Source organism: Pimephales promelas, chromosome 11 (assembly GCF_988280905.1).
Source record: "Pimephales promelas chromosome 11, fPimPro1.hap1.1, whole genome shotgun sequence".
NCBI classification, from domain to species: Eukaryota; Metazoa; Chordata; class Actinopteri; order Cypriniformes; family Leuciscidae; genus Pimephales; species Pimephales promelas.
Window position 1 is genome coordinate 28,750,703 of NC_142779.1, and position 19,454 is coordinate 28,770,156.

General features: G+C 34.8%; 1 protein-coding gene across 5 annotated transcripts in view; it reads right to left on the reverse strand.

The window, feature by feature from the left end:
* mcph1 (microcephalin 1) overlaps window positions 1–19,454 on the reverse strand; it is a 227,642-nt gene that overhangs the window by 114,020 nt on the left and 94,168 nt on the right. For all 5 annotated transcript variants that reach the window (XM_089117256.1, XM_089117255.1, XM_089117254.1 and 2 more), the window contains one exon: window positions 12,392–12,429. In XM_089117256.1, the coding sequence (XP_088973382.1) occupies window positions 12,392–12,429 (38 nt within the window). The remainder of the gene's footprint in view (window positions 1–12,391; window positions 12,430–19,454) is intronic.

Genomic DNA, 19,454 nt, shown 5'->3' on the forward strand with positions numbered 1-19,454 from the left:
GCATTTCAGTGTATCTGAGCCCGCGAGGAGACGGAAGCCTTGTTTATCCACCTATATCTGCTCTAAACAACGCGCGCCGCCATGACGACGATTCCGGTTGCGAGCGGGTCAAGGGCGGTGCGCGCGCTGTCTGTGGAGACTCGCGCTGCGGAGACAGGCAAAAGTAAACAAGGCAGCGCGAGTCTCCACAGACAGCGCGCGCACCGCTCCAAACGGTCGAAGCGTTTATACTTGACGAGCTCTCCGTTTTACTATTCCTTGAAACGACAGGGGACAACTCAAGTAACTGTCCTCTAACCATCAGGAATCGGTGAGAAGAAGAAAGATAAACACATGACAGTGCTTATTTTTTAGTAGGCTATTCCACCACCAATACAAAAATAATCATGTAAAACCCAGTAAACCCTGAGATTATTACTTGTGACATTACAAAAAATATGTATATGGGATTGGGAACTATGTATAGAACTAAATTAATGCTCTCTTAAATATTTAAATACATTCACTGAACATGTTTCATTAAGTTTCATGTACATTTGTATTAAACATGGACTATTGTTCATTTAAAAAGGCTTTTTATGCTATTGTATGCCAAATTTTTAAAATGTTACTAATTTAGACATGCAAACTGGGTCCTGGTTTGATGAGAAGTTTGCGCTCGGCTTTGTTTTTGAGAGAACGTTTCATTTTAAAACCTTTCTGCAGGCCATTAGATTATTATTTAGTGTACACATGAGTGGGGTCAAGTTAAACATTTTAGTTTGAATTTTATTTTATACTGTGCATTGTGCTAAATAAATATTTGCATAATTTGTAATTGATTTATTCTTTGAAAATGTGATATTAATATGCAATTGCAATGCCTTGATTTTAGTAAAGTTTGTACACAGTCATAGCCATAAATGCAATGATACTAATAATTCTTTCGGTGTTTCAGTTTTCCGTTTTCGGCCTTGGTTTCCTCTTTTTCGGTTTTCGGTTTCGGCCAAGAATTTTCATTTCGGTGCATCCCTATTCAAAATACAGCTGATATAGCCTATTGGTAGCATTCATAGCACAACAATAACATCATAAACATTTTTAAACATAAATATGTTTAAAAATGTTTATGATGTTTTTGTTGTGCTTGTTTTATTACTCGGGAAGAGAAAAAGCTGTGTGCAAGATTTCTTTCATAAAAAGGACGTCACCGTTTGCACGCCCCACATGGCCGCTGGACTTACTGATAGCATTCTGAACATGATGTGATGAGACCTCTTTCTATTGTAGAGCTTTCGTGAGATGATCAACGTGTTCAAATTAGTAACAAAGTCCCTACAATTTTTTTTGCACTGTTTATGTTGGACTTTGCTCCTTTCAACAACTTAATGCCTTCATATTAATGTATTTTTTGCGCTGTGTTTGGCAGAATTATGTGAAATTAATGTTACATGATGCACTAAAGTGTTGCTTGCATTTTAATTCTGGCACTTTAATTTTTATACTGGGAATTTTTAATGTATTTTTCAGAAAATTAATGAATAAAAGTTTGAAATACTAATAGTAGATGTTGTACTTATTATTTATTGGAAATTTTCCCAATCCAAATAAGCTAATCCCAAAAATATGCATTAGATTAATCGAAACAATAATCGTTAGATTAGTCGACCAATCGAAGAAATAATCGATAGATTAATCGACAACAAAAATAATTGTTAGATGCAGCCCTAATATATATATAGATATATATAGATATATAAATATCTATATCTATCGTAATTCTGGACATTGGCCGGGAAAAAAATTAAAATGTCCGACAAAATGAAATCTCTCCAGTCAAATTGTCCGATCAAAACAGCATAATGATCCTGCCCCCCTAACACAATATGAATTTGAGAATAAGCCTAAAATGTATATAGCAAAAATACACCAACCTTTGGCTATGTTATAAAGGAACAGGCTCTACTGTTTGAAAGTTATTAAACAACATCACATGCTGCATTTCAAATAAAGTGCACGCCTAAAACGGCTGTAATATAGGTAAGGAATAATTGACGACAGGCCGTTGAATTATTCGAAAAATAATGCACACCCGAGGTGGTAATGCGGTCACGCCGCAAAGCGGAGCATCCTGAAGTCAATTATTCCGCTTATACCACAGTTACCACTAGTTTTGTTTTTGGTGGCCTGTTTTAATTTTAGTTTTAGCCTAGTCTGTGTCAAGCAAATTTTAGTTTTTATTAGTTTTAGTCACATTCATACTCTTTTTAGTCTAGTCTAGTTTTAGTCGACGAAAACTGATGACATTTTAGTCTAGTTTTAGTCGACGAAAGACATAGTCTAGTTTTAGTCAGTGAAAATTATATTTTAGTCTCTTTTCAATAGGAAATTCTATTTAACCCAGTCAATATATATATTGACTGGGTTAAATAGAATTTATAAGTAACTTATAAGTAACCTACCTAGTAGTAGGCTAGCCTATAGACAAAACCCAAACCCATTTCAAACAATCTTATCTTCTTATATTATTGTTACCTTATAGACTCAAGAATACATTCATTCCAGACACGGAATATGCTCTGAACTGAATTTACAACATATTTATTTTACCAACCAAACATGTTAGAAGTAGCCTACACACATGATGAAATGAAAGTTTTTCCCAAAGACGAATCGCTTTCTCTGTGTCAGACTTAACTTTCTTTGTCATTTATGCTAACGCCTGTTTCACGCAATTTTCCGTTTGCAGTGCGTATTTTTCCCGCACATGTTACAGTAATAGATTAGCGCTCATACCGCGCGCTTTAGGAGCGGTGCCTGCATAACAGCAGAGCAGAGACCTACACAGTAGGCTACCTCAACAACGCGACACAATGGATATAGGTGGTACAGCTTGTGGTACAGCCATAGATCAGTTGCGCACTGCAAACGCAGCACATGTGAAAGCAATACCGCGCGCTGCTCCAGCATACACACTGCAACACACACCGCATACACTCTACCTACGGAGTGTGTGTGAAACAGCTGTAACTCACGCAGCTTCTAAATAATGCTGCGAGTGGGGCTTGAGGATGTGAAGTCGCCTGCGTTTGCACAGTGCGATCTGATGCAGCCCCTGAAGTGACAGAGGACAGAAATGCTGCATAATAATAATGCAAGTAGGCTAAACAAGACGTTAAATAACATTTCGTCTCGTCTCGTTTTGGTCAAAGACATTTTAGCATAGTTTTTATTTTTTTAAACCACATTCAGTCTCGTTTTTATTCGTCAACGATATTGCATTATGCATGTCATTAGGGCTGTAACGATTTTGGCTAAAATCATAATCACGATTAATTGAACAAGTTACCTCGATTGCGATTATTGAACGATTATTTTAATTTTTTTTCTTTCTTCATACGTCACTGGCAAGGCTTATTATATAAATGTGTGTATTTTTTTTTCTAATGAAAGAGTGCATAATCTTTGAGATTCTAAAAAAAGGAAACACACAGATAGCTTTTAATGCTTATTAAATATTTAAAAATATTAAAAAATGTAGAAAATAGTAATTTTTCTAAATAAAATAAATTATTGTAAATATTGCCATCTAAAAAGTAAAATATAACTTGTATAAAACTAAAAAACTAATCCTTTTCATATTGTATAGCATCTGTAAATGCTTGTGTTATCGAAAGCTGCTTTGTGGAGTGGAGGCACTTGTTGCTGGGCGTTTGTCTGTCTCTCTCGCTCTTTGTTTCGCGTGTTTCTTTGGTACAAGCAGCTCCTGTTGCTGAGTTGACTCAGTATTCTAGGAATCAGAGAGTGCGTTCACACACAACCCGCAAAGACACGTGACATTTCTCAGTAGCGTCTATAGTAGGGCTGCACGTTTTCAAGTTTTTCATTAACCGTTAACCGAGGCCCTTATCGGTTAATACTCGGTTAACCATGTGCGCGCCGCAACCTCGAGATACAGAGTTCATTTTTAACACCTTTAATAACTGGTTGGACCCCATTTGAAACAAAATTAATTTATAGAAATAAAACGCAGTGGTAAGTACAGAGCAGTTAAAGTAGGTGCGTTTCCATCACCCTTCAAAATGAAATTGCCAATTGAAAATAAGCACATTAACTCCGTGTCCGCAAATAATAATAATAATCATTATTATTGTAACATTTTATTAGGCTGCATATTATGTAGAAGACGCCTTTATCCAAAAAAAAGGAACAAAGCACAAATAAACACAATATTTTTGACGCATATCCAGTGTGTGTGTGAAGCGAGCATTGATGGCTGCGAGACGCCCATGTGAACACTTGCAGTTCTTTCAGTGGAAACAAACAACTTAAAATACTCTTTCATTTCTGGTCATACAGAAAATAATAATGCATTATTCGCAAATACATTTATTTGCGTAAACTCACAATAACAAGAAAACGTTCATTCAGGCGCGCTTCATGATCTCCGCGAACTGAAGTGCGAGAACTGAAACAGCCACCGCATTCGGATTTGTTCGTTTTAAATTGGACATGTAAAGCTTTAGTCTACAGGGGTTATATATCGTTTGTAGATTAAAGCTTTAAATGTCCAATTTAAAACAAACAAATTCTAATCGAAGGCCAATATCTTCTGACTAATTAATTATGTAGCTAATTAATTTCTCTCTAAATGTGCATCCGGAGATGGAGAATTGTTTTTAGCCGAAAATGATTTAGAAAACAATAGTTTATTAATAAATAATTAATGCCTCGTTATTTTATATTATTTTATTATCAGACACATTTATTATAGCCTATATAAATCACTTATAAATACCATTTCTGCAGGCTGTGGTTACGGCTCTTCTCATTCAGCATTGCGGGGGAAATTAGCATTTCCAGGTTCTAATTTGGCCTCAGAAAACCAGTAAAATCTTTTTTTTCAAATTAATTTGTCAAATATTTTAAATGTTTAAGGGGCAAATATAACCTATATATTTTTGCGCAGCATTTGGTGTATAAGCCTACAGTTCAAATGAACATTTTGGTGTTCAACTTTGCTATTTACAAAATACAACAACCGTTCATTTTTCATTTTGCAATTAGGCCAACGGATTAAATAAGGGGAAACGAATGAACACAAAAGTAGACCGTTTGGACATAATACGAGGCAAAAAGGTTTCACTCGGTTATGGAATTTTAAACCGATTAACCGTTTAAAATTCCATAACCGAGTGAAACCTTTTTGCTCGGTTAAGTGGTGTCAATACATATTTGCACAAAACTTTTGCGTTTTTTTTTCTGATTGTCGATAAAAAAAATATTGCGAAATGACAGCGTTTCTATTAACGGTGTTATGCGACTAAAACATTTTTTTTTTCCTTTCGCGATAAGCCATTCCAAAAATGATGGCAACGGACGTTGGTATATCACAGCCACCACACTAGACATTATTATTATTTATGGAAGGAGACGTGGTGTGTCATCCAAGCATTAATGGCAGGGACAGACACAGAGTTTCTGTGTGTTTCTCCCTCATTTCTGCTCCACGGTCTTGATTGTGGCATTTCTGTGAGGTTTTGTCTAGTAGGCTATTCCTTGTATCTTTTATGAATTTTAAAAAAGAACTCTGCCTCGTATTATGTCCAAACGGTCTACTTTTGTGTTCATTCGTTTCCCCTTATTTAATCCGTTGGCCTAATTGCAAAATGAAAAATGAACGGTTGTTGTATTTTGTAAATAGCAAAGTTGAACACCAAAATGTTCATTTGAACTGTAGGCTTATACACCAAATGCTGCGCAAAAATATATAGGTTATATTTGCCCCTTAAACATTTAAAATATTTGACAAATTAATATGAAAATGCATTAAATAAATGTTAACGGATTAGAACTTTACAAACAACTTTAAAAATGTGTTAGTGTATACTATTGTTTATTTTAGGTCATTTTATCTAATTTTTTTCTAAAGTGTTTATAATACAAATGTACAGTTTCCATACTTGTAACCGTGATAAACACTTAAATATATGTAAATTTAAACTAAGCTTTGGTACCGAAATTGGTACCGAGAACCGTGAATTTTTACTGGTATTGGTACCGAATACTGAAATTTTGGTACCGTGACAACACTAGTAACAACATAAAGTGTGTCCCGGCAGATCAAGCGCATTGGGCTGCATGTTTTTTCTTGTTATGAATTGTATCCTATTTTCCGTTATTACAGTTAACTACGCGCAGTGATATGGAACTGTAATGTGGTCAAACCTGCCTGAAACTACTTTAGCCGTGTGTTTCCCTGAAAATAATTGCACACCTTAGAACATTCTAAACCAATCAGAATCAAGCATTCAACAGCCCTGTAGTATAAACCTAAACAACGAACGATTGAGTGAGACATTTCAAATATGGCCAGGCTCAGGCAGGCTAGCCGTAAAAGCTTTTTTCAAAGGCCAGATGCAACGGACGATGGTGAATCAGGAACATCTCATTATCTAGATCAGTGGTTCTAATCCGCACACTCGTAGGCTACAGTTTTTTTTCTCATCAAAACTGAATAGCCTATGTTCATCAGTGGCTACAGCCTATATCAAGCAGGGACACGTTTGTGTGCATTTTACTAGAATGAATAGAGTCTCCGCAGCGGCGATATATTGAAACGCATGTCCGAGTGAAGATTATGCAACTCGAGCATCACGTCGTCCAATGCAACTGATAGCAGTGGACATGAGCGCTCAGCTTAATTTCAAAAACAACAGATTGTAGCGGTAGATCTCTTATTTAATAGCAAACTAAATTAATGATCTGCTAGTTAACTGGAGATGTTTTAATTATTTGTATTAGGTACATCCGTGCCTCAATGTTTCAAAATTGAATGTGTGTGAAACCATGGTAAAAAAACAATTGGTCCCACTTTATGTTTATGTTATCACTGTGAAGCTGCTTTGATACAATCTGTATTGTGAAAAGCGTTATATAAATAAATGTGACTTGACTTGACTTTATATTAAGTGGCTTTAAGTACTATGTACTTACATCGAAAAATAAGTACAATGTACTTATTTTGTTCAGATTGTATTGTAAAACACTTTTGTTGCTATTGAGGTGTGATACGGGTAAGGTTAGGGTTAGGTGTGGTTGTATAGGTCGGTTTAAGGGTGGGTTAAGGTGTAAGGGAAGGGTCAACTGTGTAATTACAAATGTAATTACATTTATTAATTACAGCTGTAATTACATGCAGGTATTTTCAAAATATAAGTACAATGTAAAAACATGTATGTACACAATAAGTCCATTGTATCAAATTATTAATTTCAATGCAAGTACATAGTACTTAAAGCCACTTAATATAAAGTGGGACCAAACAATTGGTGTTGATTAACGCCAATCGGACGTTCATGTTTTTTTTCCTGTATATTTAAAAGTTAGGCTAATAATAAAATGTTGCATTCTGTAAGACCTGATGTCATTTTTAAGTTACATGGCCTGCCTCCAGTTTTCCTCAACTTGACTGGCACCATTTTTTCTAGCGGAAACTTTGATATATAGATATGTGTGTGATCATTTTGAAGCAAAAACTAGGCGATAACATCCATTAGTCAAAACACATTTAGTATGTGTTTTGTTGGCCTGGTTAAAACTAGACCATTCTCAGTTGTAACTGAGATATGGTCTGGCAAAGCGTCATAGACAAATAATTTCCAGAGGGTGTCACCAACGGACGTCGCGGGTAGACCTAAAACCAACCAGAGATATGAAGGAGATGACGTATGCAGAGCGGAGGCCGGCGGAGAAACATCTCAGAGTGTTGCTCTTTGCTTGGTTTTTAACAAAAAGGAAACGTTCAAATCTCTTAAAAACAGACGCGATAGCTGATTCGAGCGAGTCATGTTTTACGGCGCCGTCCATCTTTGTAATGGAGGCTACAAAATCTGCTTCAAAATCCCAGCGCTGTCGTCATCGTGTAAAGCCCACCCCAACGTTTCTGATTGGTGCCGGGATTTCTGCGGACTGGAAATGGGTTTAAATGAGCTCTTTGCCAGACTAACTTTCAGAGTAAATCTAAATTTGACGGAAGTTGTCTTGGTTTTCCCAGGCTAGTGTTTTGTGGCCTTATTTCAAAAACTTAATTTTTTTATTTTTTCAATAACCACGCATAAACAATATTCTCTCAAAAATAAAAACGTGTACATACATGTTGCTCACATATTATGGTAGCCCTGTTTGTGCTAAATAGAGTGTAATTTCACCAGTGTCATTAATATGTTTACAAGCAACTGAAAAAAGCACAAATGTCAGGGCATGTCAAAACATCAAGGACCCCAAAGGGTTAAATATTAAAAAAAGTTCTTTGTCATTTGAACGTGTGAAGGCATTATTATTCTGTTATATTATAATTATATTCAGTGGCATAAAACGGTCTTAAAATTACAATAATATTGTTTATCAAAATTATTTCTGAGACAATACATCGCCCAACAAAAAGTAGTTATTGTGAAAGGGCTAGGGAGCAGGAGCCGGAGCCGGAGGTGAACCATGAATATTTGATGTAACGCATGGAAAATACTTTTACATTGTCAATTGCGGTGCAGGTGGGAAATGAATAGCCAATGCAAATTTTTAAACATACACATGTGATTTCATCACAATGTAGAGCAGAGGTCTTTAATCCTGCTCCTGGGGAACCACTGTCCCGGAGTGCTTCCAACCTGCTTCAGCACACCTGTCTTTGTATTTTCAAACGATCCTGAAAGGCTTAATGAGCTAATTTAGATGTGTTTGATTATGGTTGGAACTAAACTCTGCAGGACAGTGAGTGGCCTTCTAGGAACAGGATTGAAGACCTCTGATCTAAAGGGTTGCTTGTATTCATGCAGCACAACAGTTAGCTTGGTCATTCCGAGTAAAATCAAAATCAAATTTTGTAAACTTCCCTGCCACAAATTTTTTTTTTTTTTTCATATTTTTTTCTGGTGAAAGACAAAGATAAATAGTGATGACAGCCAACATATCAAAATGTCATGGGTGGATGTTTGAGTAATCCACTATTTTGTAGAGGGGGGTCAAAATGAATATTAGATTTGGAGCCAAATTACAAAGGGATAAACATTATTTTAGAAAGATGGAAGCATCATTGTGTTATTTTCACATAGAGAATGGTAGGTCTGTTAGTAAAATCTCCTGACTTCAGCCATCTTTCTTGGATTATATGCCAATGGTGGCAGTTTAAATATATTTTCCAAAGTTTGCAGACCACTAACTCAAGTATTAAAGATAATATTAATTCTTAATATAATTTTAGCTTTAAGTTATTAAACTTTTCATTTCATTCATTTAATTTTCTCTTTATTTGAAACGGACGGTGTATTGTACATTAAAGGGTTAGTTCACCCAAAAATGAAAATTCTGTCAGTATTTACTCACCCTCATGTTGTTCCAACCCCGTAAGACCTTCGTTCATCTTCGGAACACAAATTAAGATATTTAAGATATTAAGATCGCTCCTGCATACAGTCCATAGGCTTCTTGAGGTACTGGCTCTTGCTGTCCTCGAAAAGTCATTAAAGACATCGTTAAAATAGTCCAAGTGACTACAGGGGCTCAATCTTAAGTTTATCAAACGACGAGAACACTTTTGTGCGCAAAAAAACAACAAAAATAACGACTTTATTTCAACTATTCGTTTATTTCTCCCTCTGCGCGAGTCAGGTTACTAGTTTAATAGCGTAAGCTTCTGTTATTGTACATCACACGCATCACACACACATGACCAGCGTCGGCCAATAGTGAGCCTACGTGTGACGTAGCTCTACGCAATCACACTACGTTAACTGACTTACAGGCTCATGGAGAAGGAAGTGAATAGTTGAAATAAAGTCGTTATTTTTGTTGTTTTTTTGCGCACAAAAGTGTTCTCGTCATTTGATAAACTTAAGATTGAGCCCCTGTAGTCACTTGGACTATTTTAACGATGTCTTTAATGACTTTCCGAGGACAGCAAGAGCCAGTACCTCAAGAAGCCTATGGACTGTATGCAGGAGCGATCTTAATATCTTAAATATCTTAATTTGTGTTCCGAAGATGAACGAAGGTCTTACGGGGTTGAAACAACATGAGGGTGAGTAAATACTGACAGAATTTTCTTTTTTGGGTGAACTAACCCTTTAAAACAATGTAAATGTACCCGATTTTCTTCGGTTAAAAACCAAATTTGGGTCAATTCGCATACAACAGAATTATTATTCTTTTTTTAAAGAGGAATGTCTGAAAAAAATAATAATGTTGAAACAAGAAATGTATGCAATTCATTTCATAGAAGCAAACAAGATACAACATTCCTGAGTGGCAAAAATATAATTTTTTCCAAGTTTGCATGCCTGTAACTAATAAAGTATTAAAGATATCTCAAAATGATTTTACATTCTGGTTCTTAGCAATTATTTATTTTGGTATTTTAATTTGCAAGGCCTATATGGTTCAGTACCACAGATATGTGGATCTCAATGCTACTCAATGTCCAAATTGTTGAATATTGCCCATTTTAACAGTCAAAAAACAAATGTGGGTCACTTTGTACAAAGCAAACTGTATTAAACGCTGAAGAATACATAATGTTGAAACTAGTAATATATCTTGTGTCCCTCTATCAAAACATTTGCATGGAACATACAATCCGGAGTACCAAAACTACAATGAAATGGTCAAGTTGTGACACAACAACTTGCTCTCAGTAGTCATGTTATATGAATCAAAAAGAGATATTTGGAAGAAGGGTTTTGTTCATTTTAATAGCTTCTGAAGCTAGCAACAGTTCAAATATTTAGTATTGTTATTACAAGTTAGAAACAAATTCCATGCCAGCTAGGAAACTTTGTTTGCTCTCCCCACACATTGTATTTACATCAGTAAAACAAGATTTTACTCAACTGGATGGTTTAAGTATTACAATTTTCTCTTGTTATAATATGTGAAGAATAGTCATACACTGAGTAGTATCCACTGCTATGGGGCATATTTTGTGGTATCACTGATAATACCTTAACTTTGAAACATTTAAGGGCTCTCACACATGAAATAGTTCACTATGGGTTATTATAAATCTTGGGTAAATGGGATCATACTTTACACAGAGTTTATCCAACAATTAATCCTGGTTATTTCCAATTTGACGTCACACTAAGTCCTAAACCATGTGTTACTGTTCTTATATGTGGTGACAACAGTCATGAATGGATAAACGCAAAATTACATTTGGTTTTCAACTATTGAAAATGGCTAAAATTCAACAATTTGGACATGGCACTGAATTGAGATTCTGATATCTCTGGAATTATAATTAAAATAGAAAATTCTAAAAAAATTACAGAATTCCTAAAATCGCATTGATATCTTTAATATTTTTACTTGAGTTAAAGCAGGCAAACTTCAGTAAAAACAACCTTTTTGCCACTCAGACAGGCGTGTTCTTAGCAATTCACCCTTCGCCGAGTGTTTGATTGACAGGCAATCTGACCAATCATAATCTGCCATCCGCCAAATCCACCATTTTGTCTGACAAAGCATTCAGGAGAGTTAGTAGATTAACGTCAGTGAATTTGATTTTGAACAACAGTGTGTACTGACGTCTGTCCATGGTTGATGCTATAAATTGAATAGAAGAGATGATCGATTCACAAGCAGCTTTTACTGAACACATTAAAGAGCAACAAAACTGTATTTGTTTATATTTCTTAAGGGAAAAAACACAATTTGAAATCTGAGACTTTGTTTCATATCAAAAGTAACCTGCTCTGCACTGTCTGTTGGTACATTGTCAGTGTCCTCTGTTCCGCAATGTATTTTTTATTGCGTGAGAACACAAAAGTGCCATGGCGTGACGGACATACATGTAGCAACTGTAACTAAGGGCGGGTCTTTGTAAATGGTCAATTGTTTTGATTGAGGGAAACAATATATTTTTCTAAATTTGAACAATATTTGTTCCAAAACCTAAAAGGATAAAGATCTCTTTATTATTTCTTGAGTTCCTATATACAAACTTCAGGGAGAAAAAAAACACTTTTTTGTTATTTCCCATTTTTGAATGGTCACCATTTGCATATAATCCAACACAGATGACTAAAGTCAACAGATTTTACTAACAGACCTACCAATCTCCATGTAAAAATAAAATTATGCTCCCATCTTTCTAGTCATTTTACCCCCCTGTAACCCCAAATCTCAGGTGAAAATTGTCATTTTGACCCACCTGAACACAAAATGGTAAATCATTCAAATATTCATCCATGACATTTTAAATTTTGGCTTTCATCACTATTTATGTTTGTCTTTCACAAGAAAAAATATTAACAATATCAAAAATTTGAGCCGGGGTTGAGTTGACATGGAATGATCCAGATTTATTATTTTCATTTTTTCAAAGTACTCTGAAATGACAATAATAGATACTCACTCAGTGGGCATGCTTGTCATTACCAAGGATCTATTTTTCTGGAAAGACAAAAAGAAAAACACTGAACGATTAGAAATTAATTTTTGCAGTTCATTTCTTTTTACTCATACACATAATTTTAGTTGATTGGGATCAAAAAAAAATTAATTATCTAAGACACATGTACTATTGAGCTCCTGTTTTGATGGCAAGTAGCATAAACCAGTAAACACATGCCGGATATCTGCATATTTTGTGAACAAAAAGGAAATGAAAGCCCAAAGCCATTTGGGAGGGGAAGCATTTGAGAGCCGTTTAAGCACAGAACACCGTGACACCTTTTTTTCTGTCCCCTGTCCCTGGCCTCAGTACAACAACCCTGTAGTACAAACACATGAACGGCCTTCCTCTCTATTCCTACAGGAAGTTGAGGTTTACATCCATCAATGAACAGGGCATCTAAAACAGGTTATACATAACATGTTTACCAAAATTCTTTCTGAGCCCATGACACAAACATGTGGCCAGGTGCCAATTATTATTCCAGTCAATAGAAGCTAACGTCATTGCTCGAAAAATGTGTCAGACTGTTCAAGGAAGACAATTCTGAAGATGCTTTAACCTTTAAAACATCTATGTTAAATATCATATACATCTGATTTAGATCAAATATTCTGTGGAGTTTTCTCAAAACGTGACCCTTGAATTAAACTTTAATATATCATAGTCTGTCTCAATACAGAATTTGTTTGGCTGGAATGTCTGAATTAAAACAAAAAAACAAAAAACAAACAAAAAAAACATTTAATGTGCAGGTAGTTCCAAGTCAGCTATTTTTTTTGGGTTGCAAATTGCTAAAACAGCTGCCATTGTGCATACAAATGCAGATTTGAACAAATTATGCAGAATACATAAATGCTTGCTATTTCCGTGAGCAGTGGTGGAATGTAACGAAGTACAAATACTTTGTTACTTTACTTAAGTACATTTTTCATCTATCTTTACTTAAGTAGAATAAATAGTGCATACTTTTTACTTTTACTTCGTTACATTTTGCAGCAATTATTATACTTTCTACTCCACTACATTTTTACAACTTCTGTTACATTTTCATTACAATTTCTGATCAGTTTTTCCCCTGCCAAAACGTAATCTGACCGTCCGTCCGTTGCACGTTTGTCTCACCAGTGACGTTTGGTTGCCATAGATAGATCAACCCGGTCACACTAAATGTGTCTCTATGTGTATAATGTAAATACACAGCAGATGAAGACATGTGAATGGATTCTTGATATCTTTGAAACTGTTGCCGTGGCAACGCATCAAACTTTACCATTCTTTTAGGATGCTTTTGATACTCTTAGCATGCTTCAAATTGCATGAAACTCGACAGACACATCAAATTTATTAGCCAGTAGACATATGCAAAGTGTCAGAAACGGGCGTGGTGAGGGCTCAGTAGCGCCACCTTTTGACAAAAGTGGGGTTGTTAGTTTTATCTACAGTTACAAAAATCAGTATGTATATTCTACTCCTCGAGCCGGACAACTTTCTAATTGACACTCATTAGCTAGGACCCACAGAAAGTCAGATATGTTTGTTTGAATGTGGTCATGCTCTCTCTGAGCCTACATCTCTGTGTCTCTGCCTCTGCCTGACTGGGTGTGTGTGGGTTTTTAGGAGGAGGGGGCTTAACCATTTCACTGCTGTGTGTCTGGCCTGCAGAAAAAAGAAAATACATTTCTTTAGCCTGGTATGTTTTAAATAAGTTTTTATTTAAATTTTTTATAAGTAAAGGCATAATATAACCAGTTTAATTGTAGTGCATTGACAATAGTTTTATATAATTAGTTTATTAATTAAATTAACTTGGTCCATAAACTTGATCTGAAAATTTGGTCCATAAATCAAACACACTTGCATGTAATAATATGAAACTCGGTACACTTATAGATCACATCAGGCCAAACAACTTTCGTGCTCTAAGTTTTACGACAGGTCAAATGGAAGTTGGGAATTATGGGTTGTTTGAATAAATCTCCTAGGAGAAATACATCAAATTACAATGCATGTGTTTACCAATCACCACAAAACTCGGTGTGCATGAAGTCAAGACATTGAGGATGCTCAATTCCGGACGGATTTTTGATATCTCGAACGGTTTGGCCGTGGCAAGGAAATTAATTTTATGACTAAAAAAGGAAACATAAAATGTGTTATAACTTTGCTCGTTTTACCTACAGTTACAAAACTTGCCACGTATATTGTTCTTGTCAAGCAGATCAACTTTCTAATTACAGTAAGAAGCTCAGACCAAAAGAAAGTCAGATATTGTAGTTTAGATGTGTATCTTGTCTCTATCAGTGTCTGTGTGGGGAGGAGGGGGGGGGGTGTTTGCTGGTGTCTGTGTTTATGTGTGTGTGTTTGTATGTATATATATTTTGCAGAGCCCTCACTGATGCAAGCTCTTCAGCACACTTCTCTTCAACAGTCAAAGCGGGGGTTAAGTTTAAGAGGGTTAAGTGCAGAATAACCCTCTTTATATACAGTATATATATATATATATATATATACTTAAAAAAGCAGGGGTTAATTTTTTGCACGTCGTGCAGAATAACCCTAAAGGCACCAGCCGGTGGCATCTTTCTATATATATATAAGTATATATATATATATATATATATATATATATATATATATATATATATTATGGGGGGCCAAACAGGAAATAATGAAATGTAATCCCGAATATATAGTTATAACTCCGAATATATAAATGTAAATCCCGAATATATAGTTAAAACTTCAAATATATAAATGTAATCCTGAATATATAGTTATAACTCCGAATATATAAATGTAATCCTGAATATATAGTTATAACTCTGAATATATAAATGTAATCCTGAATATATAGTTATAACTCTGAATATATAAATGTAATCCTTAATATATAGTTATAACTCTGAATATATAAATGTAAATCTGAATATATAAATGTAAATCCTGAATATACAGTATAGTTATAACTCTGAATATTTAAATGTAAATTCTGAATATATGAATGTAAATCCCGAATGTATAGTTATAACTCTGAATATATAAATGTAAATCTGAATATATAAATTTAAATCCTGAATATATAGTTAGAACTCCGAATATATAAATGTAATCCTGAATATATAGTTATAACTTTGAATATATAAATGTAAATCTGAATATATAAATGTAAATCCCGAATATATAGTTATAACTCTGAATATATAAATGTAAATCCTGAATATATGAATGTAAATCCTGAATATATAGTTATAATTCTGAATATATAAATGTAAATCCTGAATATATAGTCAAAACTCTGAATATATAAATGTAAGTACCGAATATATAGTTATAACTCTGAATATATAAATGTAAATCTGAATATATAGTTATAACTCTGAATATATAAATGTAAATCTGAATATATAAATGTAAGTCCTGAATATATAGTTAGAATTCTGAATATATAAATGTAAATCTGAATATATAGTTATAACTCTGAATATATAAATGTAAATCCTGACTATATAGTTATAACTCTGAATATATGAATGTACAGCCCATTCTCACCCCCAAGGCGTCACTTAACTGACGCCTTGGGAAGCATTTGGACATGCTTCAATATCTGACGCTTTAGGCACCCTTTAGCGTCAGTTAGATGATGCCCTAGGATCGCGTGTACCCTACCCCCACCCCACACCTAAACCTAACCGCGTCCTCTAACTGACGCTTTCCTTTAGCGTCAGTTAGATGACGCCGTAGGATCGCGTCATGTAAGTGACGCGAAAGGGCGCCTAAAACGTCAAATATTGAAGCATGGTCAAAGGTGACGCCTTGGGGTGAGAATGCGTTGGAATGTAAATCCTGAATATATAGTTATAACTCAGCATGTGAGCTCCTCTCAATATTCCGCTGTATCGCAATGCGCTCCACTCAGTTGCTCACGGCCCAAGCGCTCAAATCCAGCTCCGACATGAAATCTCAGTGTAACGTAGGCTACTGTACTATAGCCTTTGTTGATTATTTTTAAGGTATTGTTGGGGGCTTTTAACTAAAAAAACTTTTCTTTAACCCTGTACAATGAACGCACCAGCACGTTCTGATGGATTTTTTTTTAATGACAACGGAAGAAACTCCATAAAATTTTGGCCATACAGGTTAGTGTGTAAGACAACAACATATGGTCTACTTTTATTTTGTGTACATTCACAATAACACCAACACCTTGTGCTTTTGTAAAATAAAGATCTGCCTTTGTTTCAACTGTCTCTGTATCCATGACAATCTTTCTGAAAATAATAAAGTTTAAAGAATGGCCTATTATCACACAAACATTGTGCTGAGGCCACCTATGCAAAATGGTAAAAGCCCCCAACAATGTGGAGCGCATTGGGATACAGCGGAATATTGAGAGGAGCTCACATGCTGAGTTATAACTATATATTCAGGATTTACATTTATATATTCAAAGTTATAACTACATATTCAGATTTACATTTATATATTCAGAGTTATAAATATATATTCAGGATTTACATTTATATATTCAGATTTACATTTATATATTCAGAGTTATAAATATATATTCAGGATTTACATTTATATATTCAGATTTTACATTTATAAATTCAGAGTTATAACTATATATTCGGGATTTACATTTGTATATTCAGATTTACATTTCTATATTCAAAGTTATAACTATATATTCAGGATTACATTTATATATTCGGAGTTATAACTATATATTCAGGATTTACATTTATATATTCAGATTTACATTTATATATTCAGAGTTATAACTATACATTCGGGATTTACATTCATATATTCAGAATTTACATTTAAATATTCAGAGTTATAACTATATATTCAGGATTTACATTTATATATTCAGATTTACATTTATATATTCAGAGTTATAACTATATATTCAGGATTACATTTATATATCCAGAGTTATAACTATATATTCAGGATTACATTTATATATTCAGAGTTATAACTATATATTCAGGATTACATTTATATATTCGGAGTTATAACTATATATTCAGGATTACATTTATATATTTGAAGTTTTAACTATATATTCGGGATTTACATTTATATATTCAGAGTTATAACTATATATTCGGGATTACATTTCATTATTTCCTGTTTGGCCCCCCATATTATATGATATATATATATATATATATATATATATATATATACATATACACATATATATAGATGTAGGAATGATGTAAAATGTTTCTCCCAGCCTTAGGGGGGAGCTGTGTTCTATGAGTGTTTCACTGTGTGAGTTAGGCCTTCTTCACATGGGTGGAGCTGTTTTTAATTCAGTTCTATTTCCTTGTGGAAAGGTAAGGAGGGTTTTTTTGGTGTTCACTGCCACATCTATTTAATTTCTTGAATTGTTATTTTCCATGTTATCCATGTTATTTTAGAAAATATATAACTGTTAAAGATGTTAACTAACATATATGTGCAGTTATTTGTGATGGATGGTTTTATATTTCTGATATTATTTAATGAGTTGTAAATTCCATGTGGTGGGGTATATTTTTCTGTGTATTGTATGGTGATTATCATCTGTCTGAGTATTTTGGGTTTTGTTCTTTCTATTTTGGATGTATGTGACATTTGACATTTAATTGTCACATGGGGAAAGTTATTTTTTTCCCCTCTTTGAGAAAGAAGTTTCCCCCGTGATTTGATTGTTAATATAACTGCAGCTAAGGCTGTGCTGTTTTATTTTATAGTTTTGTATGCATTTTTATTTTTTTAATAGGGAACTATATATACTTAAATATAGCTGCGAGCAGCGATGAAGGGCCAAAGGTTGCGGTGGGGCGCTGGGGTTGCCATAAGGTGTCGCCAGGCGACCGTCTTAATGAACGAGTCATGGATTCATTCGTTCAAAATGCTGAACCATTCAGTAATGAGAATACACATTGCTTTGAGATGCATGATGGTTTGCTGTGATCTTTGTCTAACTATTTTCTCTGCTGAAACAGAAAAAGTCAATATTGCATCTAAAATGTAAGCAACGTGTCTTGTGTGTGTGACTACGTTTGTTGCAGTGATAAGAGTTGCACCCCTGTTAAAGTTTAAGGCCATGTCTTTCTGGATATATATCTTCTTTATTTATTTATTTTTTTTTACAAAATATGCATACAACTAGGGGTTTCATCAACTAGTCGACTAGTCAACTGTCACAACCACTAGTTGGCGCTGTTGGCCTTAGTCGACTAGTCGGAAACAAAATGATGACATATATATAGATTTTTTTTTGTTAACTATCCCTTTAAATACAAGCGGCAGTACTATATACTATAAGCACTATAAGGCGCACCTTCAATGACCTATTTTAGAACATTTTTCAAACGTTTGACTGGGTTTGCATTATGCATCCACAAGATCTGCTAAAGGGAATGCAGCGAGTGCGCGGCGTCGGAGGTGAGGCGTTTATTTAGTAAGCGTGAGCGCGCTGGGGCGGGCACGTAACTTACATTCGCAGCCTGCTGACAGCAGTGTCTGTTCGTATGTGTGTTAGAGAGAGCGCTCGTGAGCGGGAGACACATAACCTGATTTATACGAGGTTAAACTGGCCGTGTGACAAAGCGGGCATAAGATGGACACGAGCGCGAGCAATTGATCCATATATAACGCGCTCCAGATTATAAGGTTTGAGAAAAGGCCGGATTGAGAAAATTAAAGGCTTTATAGTGTGGAAAATACGAGTAAGCCTACTACTCTCGCTTTTAGACCAGCACGCGACGTGTTTAATATAGATGCATATTAGCCCAGATTTTCTCTCAAATGTTTGCTTTCACTTTAGACATAGCCAATTCTGTTTATGTAAACATTGTGTGTATTTAACAGTATTAGCATAATAAGACTTGAAAGATAACTTAGTCCAGTATTCAGGCGCTGTTTGACAGGCTTCTAATGCCTGTGAGCGTCGGGGATATGCCGCGTGCTCAGGAAAGCGCACGTTAGAACAGCGCGTGAATTAAATGTTTAACCGGCAAGG